The sequence below is a fragment of the Cavia porcellus genome, unplaced genomic scaffold (genome assembly GCF_034190915.1).
Source record: "Cavia porcellus strain 051 isolate PalLab524CR breed Dunkin Hartley unplaced genomic scaffold, mCavPor4.1 scaffold_6, whole genome shotgun sequence".
Lineage (NCBI taxonomy): Eukaryota > Metazoa > Chordata > Mammalia > Rodentia > Caviidae > Cavia > Cavia porcellus.
The window spans coordinates 51,657,185-51,676,411 of record NW_026947489.1 but is presented as its reverse complement, the minus strand read 5'-3'; the positions used below and the strand labels follow the sequence as shown (position 1 = coordinate 51,676,411).

The 19,227-nt window shown below is 40.5% G+C and overlaps 1 protein-coding gene and 1 pseudogene across 1 annotated transcript; one reads left to right on the top strand and one right to left on the bottom strand.

The window, feature by feature from the left end:
- Positions 1-6,042: 6,042 nt before the first annotated feature.
- Positions 6,043-6,977, top strand: LOC100722010 (olfactory receptor 2A7-like; annotated as a pseudogene).
- A 5,066-nt stretch (positions 6,978-12,043) lies between these two features.
- On the bottom strand, positions 12,044-14,450 carry LOC134476309 (spermatogenesis-associated protein 31A3-like). The gene is made up of 4 exons (XM_063249736.1): positions 14,258-14,450; positions 14,059-14,116; positions 13,003-13,062; positions 12,044-12,737 (listed from the first exon to the last, which is right to left on the bottom strand). Exons 1-4 carry the CDS (start codon positions 14,448-14,450, stop codon positions 12,044-12,046), a joined length of 1,005 nt encoding a protein of 334 aa, XP_063105806.1.
- Positions 14,451-19,227: the final 4,777 nt, after the last annotated feature.

Here is a 19,227-nt window from a genome sequence, read left to right as displayed (position 1 = left end):
TTCTAAACACTCAATAAATATTACAAACTCAATACATTATTTTTGCGATATTTTTCCTGTTAATCACTCATTGATTAATATAGTAAGACTAATGCAATTATAACTAATAATTCATCAATAAAAATATTCTAAAGAATAAACATTAATCTGTCAGATGAAATGAATCTTATGCTCCAAGTTCTAAAACAAAGCAAATTCGATTATTTTTTAGTATAAATAATCTCTATTACCAAAATCCTCACTCTAATTACCGCACTAATTCTCCAACACACACCACTTCAAGTACTGTTCCCAGGTAGCTCAAACCCTTCAAATTGTCAGTTTCTGACCAATTTTAAGCTTATTTTAACAACTTTACTTGAAATATAATACCAATTCCTCAAAAAGAGCCCTCTTCATACATCTCAACCCAGACTGACCTCCTCTCTGTGACAGAACAAAACTCTTAAAATTAGTGTTCTTCAAGGTTCTATTTAAACAAACTTTTACTTTTAATATTTCTTATTGTTCATCTTTCTTACAAGACAAAATGAATTAGAGAAGAATGAGACAAGAAAGGCACAAGCCGATGGCCAGCCTGAATAATTCAGTAACACTATCTTAATATTGAAAAAATATGCAGAAAAAAAACCACATGAACAAACCTGAAGACAGACATTGAGACCTGGAAGACACGATCAAGCCTACTGACTGTGAAATAACCTAAGGCCCCCTAACTATCACGCCGTGAAGCCTGTTCTGTATAAGCCCGCCTGCTGCTTTCCCTCCTCTTCCTCCTTCAAATCTAACTAGGTTAAGTTTTAACTTCCTAAAAGGCCATAAAACAAAGGCCTGAGGTAATAGCTTCTGACAACCCCTTCCCTACCTGGTAGCCCATCACAAATTCTGTTAATTGCATTAGATTGTACTATATTCTTCACAAAAATAGCTTCGTTATATTTGTATCATAGCAATACCTGTAACTTGGCCTTACTGTCTGTGTTTTCCTATTCCCTTGGATGACCTAACTGAAATGTTAATCAATGCTCTCCTCTGTAAAGAACTGTAAAATCTTACCTAATTGATATGTTACCCATTGTTGCCCTCTACAAATAACAGTTGTGGTGCTGAAGTAGGGTAACTAAGGTTGTTAATTGCTGTTAGACTTCTCTATTCTTTGCTAAGAAAAACAAGATTTCTTGTTATCTAAACTTGCTTGTATGCAGGGAGACTTGCTTGTTAGCACAACCCTTACCTGATCTTGCTCTTCCCAAGATGGGTAATCGCCATTTCACCCCCAGCCCCTTCCTTACATTGTGTGACCAGCAGCTGTTTGTGGATTTACAAGATAAAAGCCCTGACTTTTAGCTGTCAGGTGCGCAGTCTCCAAATTGGCTCCTGGAGGCTGTGTCACCAGGCCTGGAAATAAAGCCTTTGCTTCCCAAATTTTAATTTCTTGCTTCCTTGGATTTTATACTGGGGTCTGAGTTATCACATTTGGGGGCTCGGTCCGGGATGGGAGCAAGACCCCAGACCCATTTCTAAACATCTGAAAGTAAAGTAAGTACTCTGGGGGAGTTTGTTTGGGCCACGGTCAGTTCTAGTTGTATTCTTGGAGGGGACGCCCTCAAAATTTGGCAGTGGGCACCTCCCGAGGACAGAGTCAATTGGTTTTTCGGACAAATTCCATCCGTCTGTGACTCTGCCCTGGATGGGGAACCGCTCCGTTAGGAGGGGGACACCCTTAATTTGGGGAGTGAAACCTCCCGAGGACAGAGTCAATTGGTTTTTGCCATTTGTGACTCTGCCCCGGCTAGGGAACCGCTCCATTGGTTAATTTGTTAATTCCTCCAAATCCCAAAATTTGACTAATTTTTGAGCAAAGGCCATTTTGCTGCATCTTGTCTTGTCTTGTATGTCTGTTTGTGTGTCCATTTGTTCTAATTGTTCTCCTTTTGGTTACCCCAAATCTAACAGAACATTCTCTCCTAGGAACCCCTTTTATGAGCCCGAAATGGACTAAGGGGTTTAGATACTTATGTTCAGAGTTTTTGTACTTTAGAATTGTTTGCCTGTTTAAATTTGTTACTAACTTAGGGGCTTGTTGCCCATTTCTGTTGCAGGATCCATATGGCTTATTAGATTCAAGGTTCTTAATAAGAAAAATTATTTCCTTTAGCTCACCAAACTGTGCACAAAGCACCCTTTGTTTGTGTCTTTAATGTTATGGCGCCTTGTTTAATATGTAAGTCTTCAATTGATTGCTTGCAACCTCGGCATGCCTTTTAAAAGGAGTATTTTTCGTTCTGGTTAAAATGTAAACATATGTGCACATATACATGTATATTTATAGTTTTTAAGAAGAATCATATCAACTTTACCAAGTAAAAACCAGGTCGTACTATATTTGAGCCAGTTAAAAGGTTACAGTTTTGTTTTTAAAATATAGCATTTTTATGTGGTAAAAAGACATAAAATAATTAAATATGTTTTAGACTACTAAAAGGTGACTTCAAGGGTTTTGTTGAGAGCTTTTGATGTTGTCTGAGAAGCAAGAGGAAAGGTAATTGACTGGTAATAGTAAAAAAAAGAGGGACAAGGAAAATGGTTTTGTCTTCAAGTAAAAATGTCTGGCTGTCCCAGAATGTGAAAAAAGATAAAAGCTTAACTTGGGGGGTGTATTGTAAATTGTAGAAGGTTCAAGAGGATGTGAATTTTATTTGTCTTGGTTTATAGTACTGCAAATAACAGGTTTGACAAGTTTCTTCGAAAAAAAAAACCAATCTTATCAAAAGAAGGAAGAAAAATTGTGCATTGAGGAATTAAAAGGGTGAAATAAAAATAGATCCTGTGGAAATTCAGAAAGTCTTCAATACCTACTTCAAAAATCTACACTTGTTAGGATGGAAAACAGAAGAATTAGATTCCTAGAAACATATGAAAAGAATCAAGAAGATATAAACCTTCTGCATAACTCCAATATCAGGGAATAAAGTGGAAAATGTAACTAAAAACCTAACAGCAAAGAAATCTCTAGGTTCTGGTAGATTCACAGCTGAATTCTCCGTGAAATTTTAAAATGATTTAACATGAACACAGCTCAAAATCTTTAAGGAAATTGATAAGAAAAAAATTCTCTCTACCTCATACATAGAGGCAAATATTACTCTAATACCAAAACCAGAAAAAGACCCAACCTAAAAAGAGTGCTACAGGCCAATGAACATAGATGCAAAAATCCTCAGTAAAATACTACCATACAGGATACAGCAAATCTACAACAATCTTTCTAATGAACATAGATGCAAAAATCCTCAGTAAAATACTAGCATACAGGATACAGCAAGTATCCTGCACTAGCATACAGGTTACAGCAAATCTGCAGGAATCTCCATGACCAAGTGAGATTAATCCCAGGAAGGCAGGCATGGTTCAACATATGCAAATCAATAAATGTAATGCATCAAATAAACAGAGCCAGAAACAAAAACTACACGATCATCTCAATAGATGCAGAAAAACTTTTGATAAAGTCCAACACTTATTTATGATTTAAAAATCCCTACAAAAATCAGAATAGATGGTCTTTACCTCAATCTGATAAAAGCCATCAATGACAAAACAACAGACAACACCAACTAAATCAACAAAAATTAAAAGCTTTCGATCTAAAATCAAGATTGAGACAAGAATATCCACTATCACCATTCCTATTCAAAATAGTTCTGGAAACATTAGACAGAGCAATTAGAGAATAAAGAAATAAAAGGAAGGAGAATAGGAAAAGAGTATGTTAAATTAAAATTATTTGCAGATGACACACTATATAGAATACCCCCAAAACCCCACCAAAAGACTTCTAGGATTAATGAACAAATTCAGTAGCCAGCTAGCTCTAATGTCAATAATCAAAAACATAGCATTCTTGTACACAAACAACAAAGTCACTGAGAAATAAATTAGGGAAATCACAGCCTTCACAATAGCAATTTAAAATTTGGAAATACTTAGTAATCAATGTTACAAAGGATATAAAAGATGTATACATTGGAAATTACAGCTTTATAAAAAATGAGATTCAAGAAGATATCAGAAAATGGTAAGATTCTCTTTCACATTGGCAAGAAGAACCAACATTGTGAACATGGCCATACTCCGAAAACTGTTACACAGATTCAATGCAATTCTGATCAAAATATATTTAGCATACCTCACAGATCTAGAGAAAATATTCCTAAATTTCATTTGTAAACAGAAGAGATCTAGAATAGCAAAGGCAATCTTGGGATACAAAGGCAAGGCATGAGATATAACAACCACTGACTTGAAACTATACTACAAAGCTACTATAACAGACTCACCATGGTACTGGCAAAATTTGCTTATCTTTTCTCAGCAGTCTCCAGATCTTGGGCTTCTTTATCACACTCATTTTCAAAATATTATCCTGGTAAGTCTCATATCAATCATAAAAAAAACCCAAATTCATAATCTTAGGAAGAAGAACTCACTGAAGGAGTGGATTGTGCTACAGACTAAACTATTGTCTCCCTGCAGCAAACTTATCCTATTATTACACATTTTGTAATACAAGGGCAGAAGCTCCACAAATCCTTATTCTCAGCAACTTGATTTCTACTAAGGCTCTTACAGTGTGGATAGATGAAGGACACTGAAAACCTAGTTAAGAAGAAAAGGAATTTGCTGTACTCTTTTCATGTGTGTTTCAATCATCAAAGACAAGTTTCAAAGTGCAACACAGTTATACAAGTAAAAACAGAAAACTACAGGTCAGTATGAAAACAGAAAGAGTACCATGAAATAGCTTTTAAGTGTTTGACATGTTGCAGGGTTATAACAAAATTTAATTAAAAATTAAAAGGTTAATTATGTAGAAATAGAAACTTAAATACAAGTTTTCCTTTTGTACAAAAAGAAATTTCAAGTAATAAAATGTTCAAAAAATGAATTAATACTCAGAATTCTATCAACGAATACAAATTCACCTACATTTTAAGGCAAGTTTAATGAAACCCATTATTAATTATTTATACATTCATGTCCCCTCAGTTCTATAGTTGAAAAGGACCTTCATTTTCTTCCAACTGAACTTCTTACCCAACGCATGAATCCAGCTGACAGAGTTCACTGGTCAATCCGTGGTAAGGATCCTACTTTGACAGAAGCTAGACTATTAGTAAAAACCATCTCTCAAGGAGATGACTCCACTTTTTCCAAAACTATTTCTCAGATTAAGACATCATCATCTCCTAATAATTCTACTGGAAAGTTTACTGAATTTCTGTGAAGAAATGTAAAGAATCTTATTTCTTGTTAATTATGCCTTTAAAATATTATCAGAAAAAAGGAATGGGGGACTCATCATTAAGAACTCACTTATGAATTTTTCTGAGATTCTTATTTTAAATGTGCAATTTAGAGCCAGACCCCAACTTTTCTCCAGATGTAAGAGAAAATCGGTTTTCCAATATAAATGAAGCTAAATTTACTGCAAACTTCCATTGTGTTACTTAGTTCAAGTATACAGTGCCAGTAAGATCACAAATCTAACAAGTAATTCATACTTTGAAGGCATAAATCTATTAGATAATTGGATAGATTCTTCATTAGCATGTTTCTCATCCTTCTTTCTCACCCCTTTTGCAGATGTGAGGAATTCCAGCCCATTTGCACATGCAGGAGCTGTGTACACTGCAGTATACAAAAGCACACAGGCAAACATCTGCTAGAATAATCACAAGTGCAAGGCATCCACTGCTGTGAAGGTCATCTATATACTGACATTATTTGAATTTTGGGTGAAGTGAAAATAAAGACCAAATGCAAAGAATACTATAACTTAAGCATTCAATTAATAAGTGATAAAAACACTTTCTTTTCATTTGGAGAGCAGATTTTCTTAGCTTCTGATTAATAAGCAAAAAATGTCACTGAAGGTTTACTCTCAAGAAACGTCACACAGGGTCCTTTGGACAGTGGCACAGGTTCAGACACAGCCTTGTTTATAGATCTGTTGAGTTTCCTTGTCTTTTTCACAGAGAAATGAGAGGAAATCAGACCTCAGTGTCAGAGTTCATCACCCTAGGATTCCCTTTTATCCCACGCATGCGGACGCTCCTCTTTGGTCTCTTCTCCCTGTTCTATGCCTTCAGCCTGCTGAGCAATGGGCTCATCCTGGCCCTCATTTGCCTGGACAGCAGATTGCGAACCCCCATGTACTTCTTCCTCTCCCACCTGGCCACCATGGACATGGCCTACGCCTGCAACATGGTGCCCCAGATGCTGGTGAACCTGCTGAGCCCAGCCAAGCCCATCTCCTTTGCAGGCTGCATGACTCAGACCTTCCTCTTTTTGACTTTGGCTATGTCAGAATGTCTGCTCCTGGTGGTGATGTCCTATGACCACTACGTGGCCATCTGCCACCCACTGCGGTACTCTGCCATCATGAGCTGGAAGGTCTGCATTGCCCTAGTGGTGACTTCCTGGATTGCAGGCTTCCTCTTGGCCCTTATCCATCTAGAATTATTCCTACCATTGCCCTTCTGTGGATCTCAGAAAATCAATCACTTTTTCTGTGAAATTCTAGCTGTTCTCAATCTCGCTTGTGCAGATACCCACATTAACGAGGTCATGATTTTGTCAGGGGCAGTGTCTGTGCTGGTGGGGCCTTTCTCTTCAATTGTGGTATCTTATATTCATATTCTCTGTGCCATCCTGAGAATCAGATCAGGGGAAGGTCTCCAGAAAGCCTTCTCTACCTGATCCTCCCACCGCTCTGTGGATGGAATTTTTTTATGGCACAACTATTGTTATGTATGTTGGACCCCAACATGGGTATGCTAAGGACCAGAAAAGGTATCTTCTGCTCTTTCATAGTCTCTGTAATCCCATGCTCAACCCACTCATCTATAGTCTGAGGAACAAAGAGGTAAAAAGATGGTCTGACTAGGCTGTTCCTAAAGGAAAGGACTTCCTGAGTGTCTTTTTAAACAATCATATCTTTAGGCTTAAATTTATGAGAAGTCCTATGATCCAACACCTTGCAATGGTAGCTAAGGATCTTTTAGAAGACATGGTTTCCATCTTCCTAAAATTGCTGTGTGATCTCTCCCAAGAAAGCCTATTCTGGTCTGTTGTCTCTAGCACTGTAGGTTGGTGCACAAGGAAAGGATGTTTTCATATTTCCTGTTATTTTGTGCTATTTTTAGTCCTCATTAGTGTACTCTTTGGTGAGGGGTACCAGGAATTGAACTCAGGACCTCACCCATGTTAAGCAGTGTTTGTATGTGACAGCTTTATCCCTGTAACAGTCATTAGTGAAGTGTTTTATTTTTACAAATCACCAACATAAACAACTGACAATAAAACGGCCACCCCTGGAACTTCTATGAGCTAAGGGGAACATTATTAGGCACATTTCTTTAGTTTGCTGATCATCAGAGGTAGGATGATTTTTGGTTTAAATCTGAAACTTGAAACCAAACAGGTTTTCTTACTAGGATGATGATAGCACAGCCATGAGTGAGAACCAAGTGGCATGGAGGTTTTGAGGCAAGAATCAGCTTTATTACATGATTAGACCCAGCTGGGCTTACTTCCAGAGAAGTTGGGGCCCAAGGCTCAGGGAGAGAGCTTTTCCTGAGATATCAGGAAGAGGAGAGCATAAGCAGAGTGACTTGTCCTTTGGGGATTGGCTCTCACTGAAGCGGAAGTCCAGCCTCTCCTGGGAAAGAGGAACTGAAGTACACTGACAGTTGAAAGTGGCAGTTTAAACTGGCTGGAACTGACTATTATGTCCCCAGGGGCCGTTTTCTGTTATGAAAATAGGTGCTGGTTTAAGGCTTGTGAGAATTGTGAGTTTGGTGAATACTAAAGTGGAGCAGATCGCTGTACACACTTGCATCAAAAAGAAATTAGTCAAAATAAATATCAGTAGCCAATTTCACCAAGAAGACTTTGTAAGCCAGACCCAGAATGTTTCTTGAAAATTTTTATTGTGTGTTTGTGTCAGTCTCAATGTCTTCAAAAGATTCAAAATATTTACTTTTTGTTGATATTTGGACTTCGAGGAAGAACCATAAATTACACTGTGGCAAATCTGGCAAATAAGCTGTTGGCCACGCACCACTGTGGTTTTACAGCCCGCATTTCTGTGGAATAGCACCAGCAGCATCACTGCACTATTTTTATCATGCCTTGTAAGGCAAAGGCCCCTCCATAGAAGCATGTCCAAAGCTGCTTCAGCAAACAAGAAGGATTTGTGGTTCTAAAAGCTGCATCCTACCAGAACCTTTTTCTAAAGCTCCCTTAAATATAATCACTCCTAGCTTTGATCCTAACAAACCTCACCCAGGAAACAAATGTGAGCAGGTCCCACTGCTAATAATAGCATTTGGGAAATTCACAGCACTATTTTCTGAGCATTCCTGACCCTTTCAAGAGGAAGGGGTGAGATGAAATGCCCAGCAGTGAGCTCAAGGGGTCAGGAAATGAAGTCTGGAGACAACAAGGGACTTGCCTAAGTCATAGCCTGAAGCTGCTCTTTAGAAAATCAAAAATTTACTCCTTCTCAGGCCTCAATACAACACAGATGAAACTATGCCTTCTGGTGAGGAAAAAGTCATTTATTGCGGGAATCCACAGACATTTCTGTACAAAGATGACCTTAGCCCATACAAGACCTGCCTGTATGAGACAAAGCAGGTTGGTTCAGCAAAGATTTTCCCCCAGGTCCAATGTGAGAAGCATTATGTGACTGATTGGGGAACACAGTTCTCTGAAGGGCACAGTGCCTGGGGCAGTGAACAGGGGGCTCTGAGGCTCCAGCCCTCATGGGCCTCTGTTGGAAGCGATATGGTAGGGGCCCAGGCTCCCTGGGTGGGAAAGCAGGATTGTTTGCCCTCTCTTTGCTCAGGCTTCCATTAAACACATGGCTGGGGCGCTGGGGCCTGGGCCTGTGGACCACAGGCCATGCTGCTCAGGATTTTCTTTTGCTGTGGAGAGGAAGTATTCTTGTGACAGGAGGCCCACCTATCCACCTGGGGTCCCCTTTTCTGCAAATTTTCTTTTGAGGCAGAAATTTCATGGTGTAGCCTTAGTTTCTCTTCTAAGATCTGTCCCACAGTGTTCATGAGCATGTCGGTTTCCGTGCTGCTTTTTTTCCCTAAAGACATTGGGTTTCATGTCTGATCCTTGACTTTGGATCACAGTAGCTTGGGGCTTGGTTTTCTGCAGGGGCCTTGCCTCTCCTCTGTCATTCTTGCCCTGTATGTTCTGCAGAAATTTTCTGACTGTGTTCCCAGTGGTAGCTTGCTAAGGTGACGTTTTGTTCTCTGACTGGAACAGAGCCTTGGAGCTTGTGGTATCTCTTAGTTCCTTGACCTGAAAAGGGTGCGTCAACAAGCCAGCTCCCCTACTTCCTGCAAATTGTTCTTCCTTCCCTCCTGGTTTGGACTCCTCAAAGCTCCCTCTCTTCTCAGGGAGAGTAAACATGTGGTTCTTGCTCACCCTGGGCTCGTGGGATTTGGGCTGTCTGGGCTCCTCCTTTTCCAGGTGCCTTGTTTCCCTCACTGGGAGGTCACATATCGCTTGGGAAGGGGATGGGTGATTAGTGATCATTTTACTGGGACTCATAAAGCCCCCTCCACTCTCAGGTGGCCCAAACATGTGGCTTTTGATCTCCTGTGGATCTTGGAGTTTTGAGATCCCGGGCTCCTTTTGATCCTGATTAATTCTGTCCTGCATTAAGAGGCCAATTATCCCTCGGGATGGTGATGCCCTGCTAGTGGACACTCCTCGGATGCTGGCTAGATGGGCCTGAGAATCCAGAATATTTCTGGTGAGAGGTATCTCTGAGGAAGAGTCTTGAAGGACTTTGCCAGTGGCAAAGTCTTGCAGGAGGACTCTGGTAGCAGAATCCATATTTTTCCACATTGCCAGGGTACCCAAGGATGAGACTCCTTGCTCCTGCAAAGAACACATTCTGGGTGAGGGGAAACTTTTCTTGAGCCCCTAGGCTTTGAACTCCTGGGACTCACATTAAGATTTGGGGAGGGTGCCAACCCACTGGCTCCCTTGGTAACTGCCCCCTCCAAGAGTTTCTTCACCTCTGTGTCCATGGTCTTCTGGATGTCTCTGTCCCTTGAACATGGAGAACCTATATTCACCTCCCCTGTCAAGCCATGATGGGAAAGGTCTCTAGAGACCATACCTCCTTGCTCCTGAGGCTGATATTTGTCCATTACTGTGATTGGACTTGGACCAATGCTGCATCTCCCTGGACTTGAGACAGTATCAGGATTCTAGGCTCTGCTCTCAGGGCAGTATAAATGGGGCTGAGCACTCAGGATGTTCTCTTTCCAGTTGGTGCAACTTCTGAGGTCCCGTGGTCATCAGCAAATAGTGTCTCCTTTGAATATTTGAAAGAGTGACCAGTGACAGGACCCTGTATTTTGAGAACAGACATAGTTATTTTCACTTTATCACTGGGAATACTCTCAGATGGTTCTCCCTGCAAATTCATATCTTGCTGGGTGGAGTCACGCTTGGAGTTTTGGGAGGCTGAGGAGGAAGATGCAGGCTGTGGAAGCAATGACGTGTGAACCTTTTTCAGCTTCAAAATGACCCTGATGACTCTAAAGGCTAAGCCCCACCTGTGTCTCACAGAGTCTTTTCAAATGCAGCATCTGATGAGTTCCACCATCAAGGACAGAGAGATCCTGGGTGTTCATGCCATACTCCTGGCCCTGCACAGATGGTTCGTTCTCAGTTCCCATGGAGATGTTTGAGTTTCCAAATTGGTAGCAGGCATGGTCCACAGTAAGGGTGGAATGATCAGGGTCCACAGAGATTCCTTCCCCTTTCTGCTCAAACAGCCCATTTGGACGGATGCTCTCACTGTCTTCTATGTTCTTCTTGTCTGGCCTGCTTGCAGAATCATTGCCTGAATCACTGCTTAGGAGTCTCAGTCCCTTCCTTGGTGATGCTGGATCACAGATAGACTCTAGAACATTCACTGCAGAGATTCCTAGACACTTGCATAGGTCTTTTGGGGCCTTCTCCAGGTCTTTGGTTGAGTGTTTCCCTGTCTCGGATATTTCTGAAAACTCTGACATGGTCTTTTGTATGACCCGACAGCTATTATCTGAAATCACTGAAGTCTGGGAAGGCCCACAATTTTGCTTTGCCTTCCTTCTTTCTGGGTCATTCTCCCTGTCCAGAGACAGGTCAGCCTTCTGGGGCAGCCCACACACCAATCTTTTTTGAACATCTTCCTGCAGTTATTGCTGGACTGTAAAATAAATAACATCCACTGGGAGCTTGCCAGAGGACTTGTTTTCCTGGATGATCCCATGTTTGTCAGCAGGCTGGCTAAAGACTTTCTGAGGTTTTTTGACCAAAGGAAGAAAATCTCTCTTGTCCTCTGGCTCCTTCAAAAAATTGCATTGTAGGTGTTGAACAGTATGTGAAATAGGATGTTTCTTTCCTTTCTGATCTTTAAGACTAGAAATGGCTTGAGGTGAACACCAAGGCACAATTGGGAGAGAGGGAGCATGCTCCTGGTTCTGTTTCTGAGACACAGATGGGAGTTGGAGTGGAGGCAGGGTGGGAGTAATTGTGTGGGGCTGGGCCACATCATTGGCCAAGGGTGGAGGAGGAAAGAGTTGTTGAGAAACATTGGACTGAATTTGTCCCGGGACATAGTTACAGAGACCATTGAATAAAATGGTAGAAAACTCTAGTGTGGCATCTCTGGTGTTATCCACCAGGGACTCACTGTGTAGACCTGGGAGACCCCAGAAAAACTGGCTCCCTTTGTGTTACACATGATCTTCCCAGAATATCTTTGCATAGGGGAGCTGTGACAAAGTGGGAATCTGCTCTACTTCTGCCTCAATTTTCCAGAATGCAGGCAAGATATTAGGGTCCTGTTCTTTGCCCAGGAACTTTAACATAATTCCCAGAGAATACAGGGGTCTGTGTGGCCCCTCTCCTTTAGTGTTCTTAAGGATCTTCAGTTCCACTTTCTTGGTGATCAGTATTTCTAGCACCTTCTGGACAGCAGGATTGAAGAAATGGGGACTACCATTTTCCACCTGTGTCGGGGCAGTGTCTGCCAGGAATGATGTTTCTGGGACTTGGCCGATAACCTGACCTCTCTGGGCTTCACTCTTGGTAATGCTGGAGTGACATAAGGCTCTGGGAGGCTCCTGACACTGGGGAAGGCCTGAGATGTCACAGACAGAGTGGCCAAGAGTTGAAATTGCTGGGACAGGCGAAGGCAATGAGCACTGGTTGGGTGGAGAGGAGCTCTGTCGGATGGTCCACAGAGGGAGGAGGGATGAATCCTGCTGAGGAAGAGCCAGGCCAGGGTGGGGCAAAGGTTGTGGCTGGCCTTGGGGCCAGGAGAATGCAATGGGGAAGAGGAAGTTGAAAATGGTTGCGGTGAGGGGTATCCCAGAGGGCCCGAAGGCTCTGGTGGTGAAGAGGCCCTTACCGGGGACTGTGACCCAAGAGAACCTGGAAGAGTCTTCAGACCTTGTGACAAGGTAGAGGTCAGAGATGGGAGGTGCTCAGATGAAGGAGCTTGGGAAACCATGAAGGATGAAGTGGTGACAAACTCCAAAGGCTGCCTAATTGAGCAGTCAGCTCTAGCAGATGATGGTTGGACTGTCTCACCAGGGGCATCTTCTGGGAATTGATTAAATCTGTTACCATCTAGGAGATTGCACAGGTGGCTGAAGAAGACAAAAGGCACCAGTTATAGTCAGGAGCAGATGGGAATGGAAGGTCCAGCAGGTTGGTTAGGGGCAGACACTGCAATCTATGGCTCTCCAGGGCCCCGCATACTGATGCTAAAAAGCCCTTCCACCCAGTGTTTTAGTCACACCCCAATCCAAGTTGTAGGGCGCTGGCTGCTCTCCAAGCTCAGCCCAGGCCCCTAAGGTCACTTCATAGCCCTCGGTAGGGAGCAGACACAGACAGAAGTAGGAAGTTTCTCACCTATGCAGAAGTGAATCCAGGTCATAAATCCCTTCTGCTTCCTCCCGAAGAAGCTGCGTACTGGAAAAGGATAGTAGGAAGGGATATATTGGAGAAGAGGGGAGATTGAAGGGAAACTCTCTTTGGAGAAAAATGAGGAAGTGTGGAATCCATGCATCACTGTCCAAACCAGTGACAGTGATACCAAGTGACACAGAGAGGTAGCACTTAATCATTTACAAAGTGCCTCCATCTCTGCTAACCTCCAGGTTCTTCATAACCTTGCAGTGGAGGAGAATGGTCAGATCATCTCAAAGAGGGTTGTGTGATAGCAAAGTGAAGTAGTTCTCTCTAGTTTTATAATGAGGTCACACCAAAAAAATTTGGGCAGCACTGGTCCATAGACACCTGCTCCACCTCTTCTGGGCATCACACATCCCCAAGTTTGTCACAGCTTTGTTCAAAACACAGAGTCTGGGAAATGTCCTCAGCTCTGTTTTCCTTCCGAGGAACCACCCACCCTCCCCTGACTCCCCAGCTGGCCTCCTCAGAGCAGGATTCTCTGGATGTTCAGGGAAAAGCAAGGGCAAGGCCCCTCTATGGTGGAAGAAGGAAATCTCACCTCTCAGAGGGCAGCTCCTTTTTGCCATCCTACTCCAATCCTTCACCATGTGGTATTGAGAGACAAGAATGAAAGATGAACTTGAGTCCAATGCACTCTCTCCTCTCCTGAACTCTACTGAAGTCCTTTGATAAATATAACTTTGGAATTTAGCAAATGAAATTCATTTTTAAAGTGGCTTCCGTTTGCCTTCTTTGGAAAGCAATGAAGATTTTCTAAGCAAGCTCTATCATGCATGTCTTTTCCCAGCACAGCGTCTCTGCTCAGAAAGCAGAGGTTTCTACAGGCACAACTCAACTGCCAAGGAGAATCTGCTTTCCAAAGACAGAGGTGGTTCTAGGCTCTGCTGGGAACTCTCAGGGTCTCAGCACTGCCCATGGATCAGGGCAGCACTTAGCCAGAGCCTCTTGCTCCAAGAAGAGCTTCTTGGAACCAGTGCTGTGGCTCTGTCCTACTGCAGAAGGCTCAATGGAGTCTGGTCTTTGGTCACTGAAAAGGGTTTGATTTCAGCATCTGAGTGAAAGAAAGAAAGACGAAAAAGAAAGAAAAAAGAAAGAAACCCGGTCTCATAAGAAAAGAAATAAATAAATAATAAGCAAAGATTGACGTTCTAATCTTTTCTGAGACTTTCTCTCTCATTTGTCTCCCCTTCACTTGGAAAAGTAGTTGAAAGAAGAGTAGAAGAAAGCGAGAGTTTTTCTTTCTGGCATGCGACTTGAGGATCTCTCACCTTTCTGGAACGTTTCTTCTTCCTGAGTGGGGCTGGAGGTGGTAGGGATGGATTATCTGGGAGGAAGGGCAGTAACACTAGGAACACCCCCACTCCACCCACAAAGGCGAGGATCATATCCGTAGCCCAAGGGGTGGAGCAGAGGCTTAGCCATGTGGCACCAAAGCTCTTCAGAAGAGAGACAAGATTCTCTGACATCTGAATCACACAGTTGCTCTCAGGCAAGTGAGCCCTGACAGTTTCCTAGCACACCAGAAGGGAGGGCTGCAGGCCTAGGTCACAGAGCTATGCTATCCTTGTCACAAAGCACCCCACCTAGTGGGCAGCAGAGCTGTAACAAGAAGCTGAGGCCCAGCGCCCCTCCCCTACAGTGCAACACAGAAGCCCCAACCCCAATGTCCTGAGCCTTCCTGTTCCCTCCTGCCAGCTCCCCCTTCTCAACCTTCCAAAGGCAAAGGCTAATCTATTTGGAATTCTGCCCCTCCTTTCCAGCTGCTTCCTTGGAACCTTCTGCCTGAGCTCTTTCAGTTTCCTGATTGTAGAAAAGTTTTAATTTCCTTCGGAATTTTTAAGTTCTATTTTAAAGAAATAAAACAATAAAGAACGTAGCACAGAATTTCAATACAAGATAATAGAAAATTAATAATGGTTAACATATTGTATATGCTTGAAAAATTGATCAAACAGTATAAGCACAAACCTTTCCAACGAACTAGAAGAAATTAGTGTAGTTATCTTACCTGTGTTAGTATGTAAATACATATATTTTTCTTTTCCTTCTTTTCTGCTTTCCTCCATTCCACATGTTCTTTCCTTCTAGGCAGATTCTCCCCCTTCCACGATATGGATTTTACATTTTAGATATTCTTACACTAGGAAGACAATATGATGTTTATACATGCACATCTGATTTATTTCACCTATCCGAGTGGTCTCTAATTGTATCCATTTACTTAAGAAATCTCGAACTTATCCTTCTTTATAGCAGAGTAGGACACCCTTGTATGAATATAGCCCATCTTTTTAGTTAATTGTGCTGTTGATGTACATTTCGATTATTTCCAAGGTTTTAGGTATGAAAAACCATGCTATTATTAACGTGGGTTCACGTACATTGCTGTGGTATGATGCTCTTAATTCTTCTGGGAAAATGCCCAGAGGGGAAGCAGGGTCAATGGGACCTCTAATCCTAGTGTTCTTGAGGAATCTCCCACTGGTTGAAGCAGCAGTTCTACCAGTCCACATTGCTTCCCACCAACAGTGGAGAAGGGCTCCATTTTCCCCACAGCATTGCCAGCATTTGATATTGGTCAATTTCTTGATGATTGGCCTTCATTCTGGGGTGAGATAGAATCTCAGTCTTGTTTTAATTTGCATTTTTTGAATGACCAATGATGTTAAACTTTTTTTCGTATGTTTATTTCCCACTTCTATTGCCTCATCTGAGAAGTATGTTTTCATCTCAAGTGCCCATTTTTCGATTGGATCATTGAATTTAGGCCACTTGATTTTTTTTGCAGTTCTTGAAACAGTCTAGATAGAATTCCTTTGTCTGAGGGGAACTTGGTTAAATTTTTTCCCCACTAGTGGGGTCATCTCTTTACTCTGTTGATGATTTCTTTTGATTTACAAAATCCTTTTAAAAAGATGACATCCCAGTTGTTTACTCTTTGAAGTACTTCCCCTGCAGTTTGGGTTCTGTTCACAAACTCTCTGCCTTACAACTATGTTTTCAGGATTTCTCCCTACATTTTCTTCCAATCGGTTTAGTGTTTCTGTTTGAATATTTAGATCTATGATTCATTGTGACATTAGTTAAGTGAGTTGTGACAGACATGGATCTCACACTAGTCTTCAACCTGTGAGGTGCCAGTTTTCCCAGCATAATTTATAAAAGACTATTTTCCTTCCATTGAATATGTTTGGCCTCTTTTTCAATGATAAGATGGCCCAGTGTGCTTGCAGTTGTGTCTGCCTCTTCTAAGCTGTAACACTGATTAGCAGGTCAGGTTTTTTTATTTCATTGTTTGTTTTCCACGCTGATTTTATCATACTAGCTTTGTAGTACAATGTTAAATCAGTGATTGTGATTTCTCTTATCTTTCTTTTATTTTCCTAGATAGACTGGATTTGCTCACGGTATTTTTATTTCAATTGCATTTTATCTGTATAACAGTTTTGGAAATATGGGCATTTTTACAATGATGATTCTTCCTATCCTTGTTCAAGGGATATCTTTCCATTTTCTGAATTTCTTTTCAATCTCCTTTTTTGAGTGTTACAATTTTTAATGTATAGTACTTTTTGTCCTTTATTAGATTCATTCCTAAGTATTCCATCTTTTTGGATGTTATTTGGAAGTATGTGGCTTCCCTAATTTGTCTCTCAGTGAGTTTGTTGTTTGTGTATGGGACTGCTATTGATTTTTTAATTTAGACTTTGTGTCCATTTGGATGTTGACTGTGCTACTAAATTTTCTCAGTACATTTGAAAGTTTTTTGGTGTAGTTTTTGGGATCTTGCATGTAGAGTATCATGTCATCTGTGAATAATGATAATTTAACTTCTTTCTTTTGTGTTTTTATTCCTTTTATTTATCTCTTGTGTAATTTCTCTGATTAATGTTTCCAGAATTATATTAAATAGGAAAGGTGATAGTGGACATCGTTGTTTGTTCTTCATTTTAGAATGAAAGCATTCAACTTTTTCCATTTAGTATGATTTTGGCTGTTGGTTTGTCATAGATGGCCTTTATTAGATTGAGGCAGAGACTAGCGATTTGTATATTATCTACGGTTTTTATCACAAACAAGTGTTGGACTTTATCAAACGGTTTTTTTTAATCTATTGATATAATCACATGATTTTTTTTTTTTTTTTTTTGTCTTTTTCCTTTTTATCGGTACCGGGGATCGAACTCACGACTGCCTGCTTGCAAGGCAGGTGCTTATGCCGCTGAGCTAAACCTCCAGCCCCTAATCACATGATTTTTGTCTTTGGCTCTGTTGATATGATGTATTATGCTGATTGATTTGTATGTGTTGAAACATCGCTGCATTCCTGGGATGAATCCTATTTGGTCATGTGTGTGATATTCTTAACGATTTGCTGCAACCTATTTGCTAGTATTTTATTGAAGATTTTTGCTTCTATGTTCATTAGGGATATTGGTTTATAGTTCTCTTTTTTTAATACGGTCTTACTCTGTTTTTTTTTTTTTTTTTTTTTTTTTAATCAGAGTAATACTTACCTAGAATTGAGTTAGGCAATATTGTCTCTCTTTAAATTTCTTTAAAAGTTTGAGGAGTATTGGCATTAAATTTTCTCTAAAATTCTTGTGGAATTCAGCAGTAAATTGATTAGGCCAGGAGCTTTTTGTTGTTGTTGTTGTTTAGGCTTTATTATATTTTCAACCTCAGTGACTGATACTGAGTTATTAAGAATTTTTATATCTCCTTGATTCACCTTTGTTAAGTCATAGGTTTCTAGAAATCTCCCCATTTCTTCTGTGTTTTCCATCCTCTACAAGTAAAGATTTTCACAGTAGTTATTGATGATCCTCTGATTTTCTACAGGATCTGTAGTGGATCACATTTTTAGTTCCTTATTGCAAGAATTTAATGTTTTTCTTTCCTTTTGTTGATAAGGTTGTGTAGGGTTCACAAGTTTTATTATTTCAAAGAACCAACTCTTTATTAATTGTCTATATTGCTTTATTAGTCTCAATGACATTAATTTCTGCTCTGATATTTATAATATCCACCCTTGCACAGGCTTTGGCCTTGAATTATTCTATATTTTTAAAAAATATGTGATGCAACATTATGTTATGTGTGTTCCTTCTGTTTTCCTGATATGAGAAATCACCATTATAAATTTCCCATTAGGACTCCTTTCATTGCATCTCATAAGTTACGGTTAGTTGCATTTGCATTTTCATTTGATTGTAGATATTGTTCAATTTCTTCTTTAATTTCAGTTTGTGACTCGTGATTGTTCAGGAAGGTGATATTTAATTGCCATGTGTTTATGCAGTTTTTGCAGTTTCTTTTGTCATTCATTTACAATTTGATTGCACGATGTGAGATGATATGCATGGAAAAGTTTAAATTCTTTTGTATTTACTTAAGATGGGCTAATATATGGTTTCTTTTAGAGAATGTCCTGTGTGCAACTGAGATGAATGTGAATTCCAATGTCACTGGGTGGAATATTCTGTAAACATCTACTAAGTTCATTTGTTCACAGTTTCATTCTGTTCCCACTTTGTTTTTGTTTTTGCTTTTGTAATATTGTTTCACAGGTTCTTTGGTCTAGGTGATCCCTCACTTTGTGACAATGGGATATTAAGGTTTCCCATTACAATTGTGTTATTGCTTCTCTGCTTTTTCAGATCCATTAATAATTGTCTTTCTAGTTTAGTACTCCTATATTTGCTACATATTTATTAATGATCATTATCTCTTTGTCTTGAATTGTTCCCCTAACAAGTATGTAGTGACTGTCTTGTATCTTTTAATCATTTTTGGTTTGAAGTTCACAATGTCTGCAAACAGAATAGCTGCCCCTGCATTTTCATGCATTCCTAGTGCATGGAGCATTGTTTTCCCTCTGTTGATTTTTAGTCTGTGAATCTCCTATTGAGTTAAACATCTTGCATACAGCATATTGCTGGACCTTATTTCTTGATCCATTCTGCCAGTCTGTTTCTTCTGACTGGTGAATGGAGGCCATTTACACTGATGGCTATAACTAACACATATTGGTTTGTCTGAGTCTTTTTATTTTCCTGTAGTTTGTTCCCTACTTTTTCCATTTCATTGATTTCCTTGGTTGATGATCTTCTGTCATTGTTCTTTGAATTGGGATCATTTTTATCTCTGTCTATCATAGCT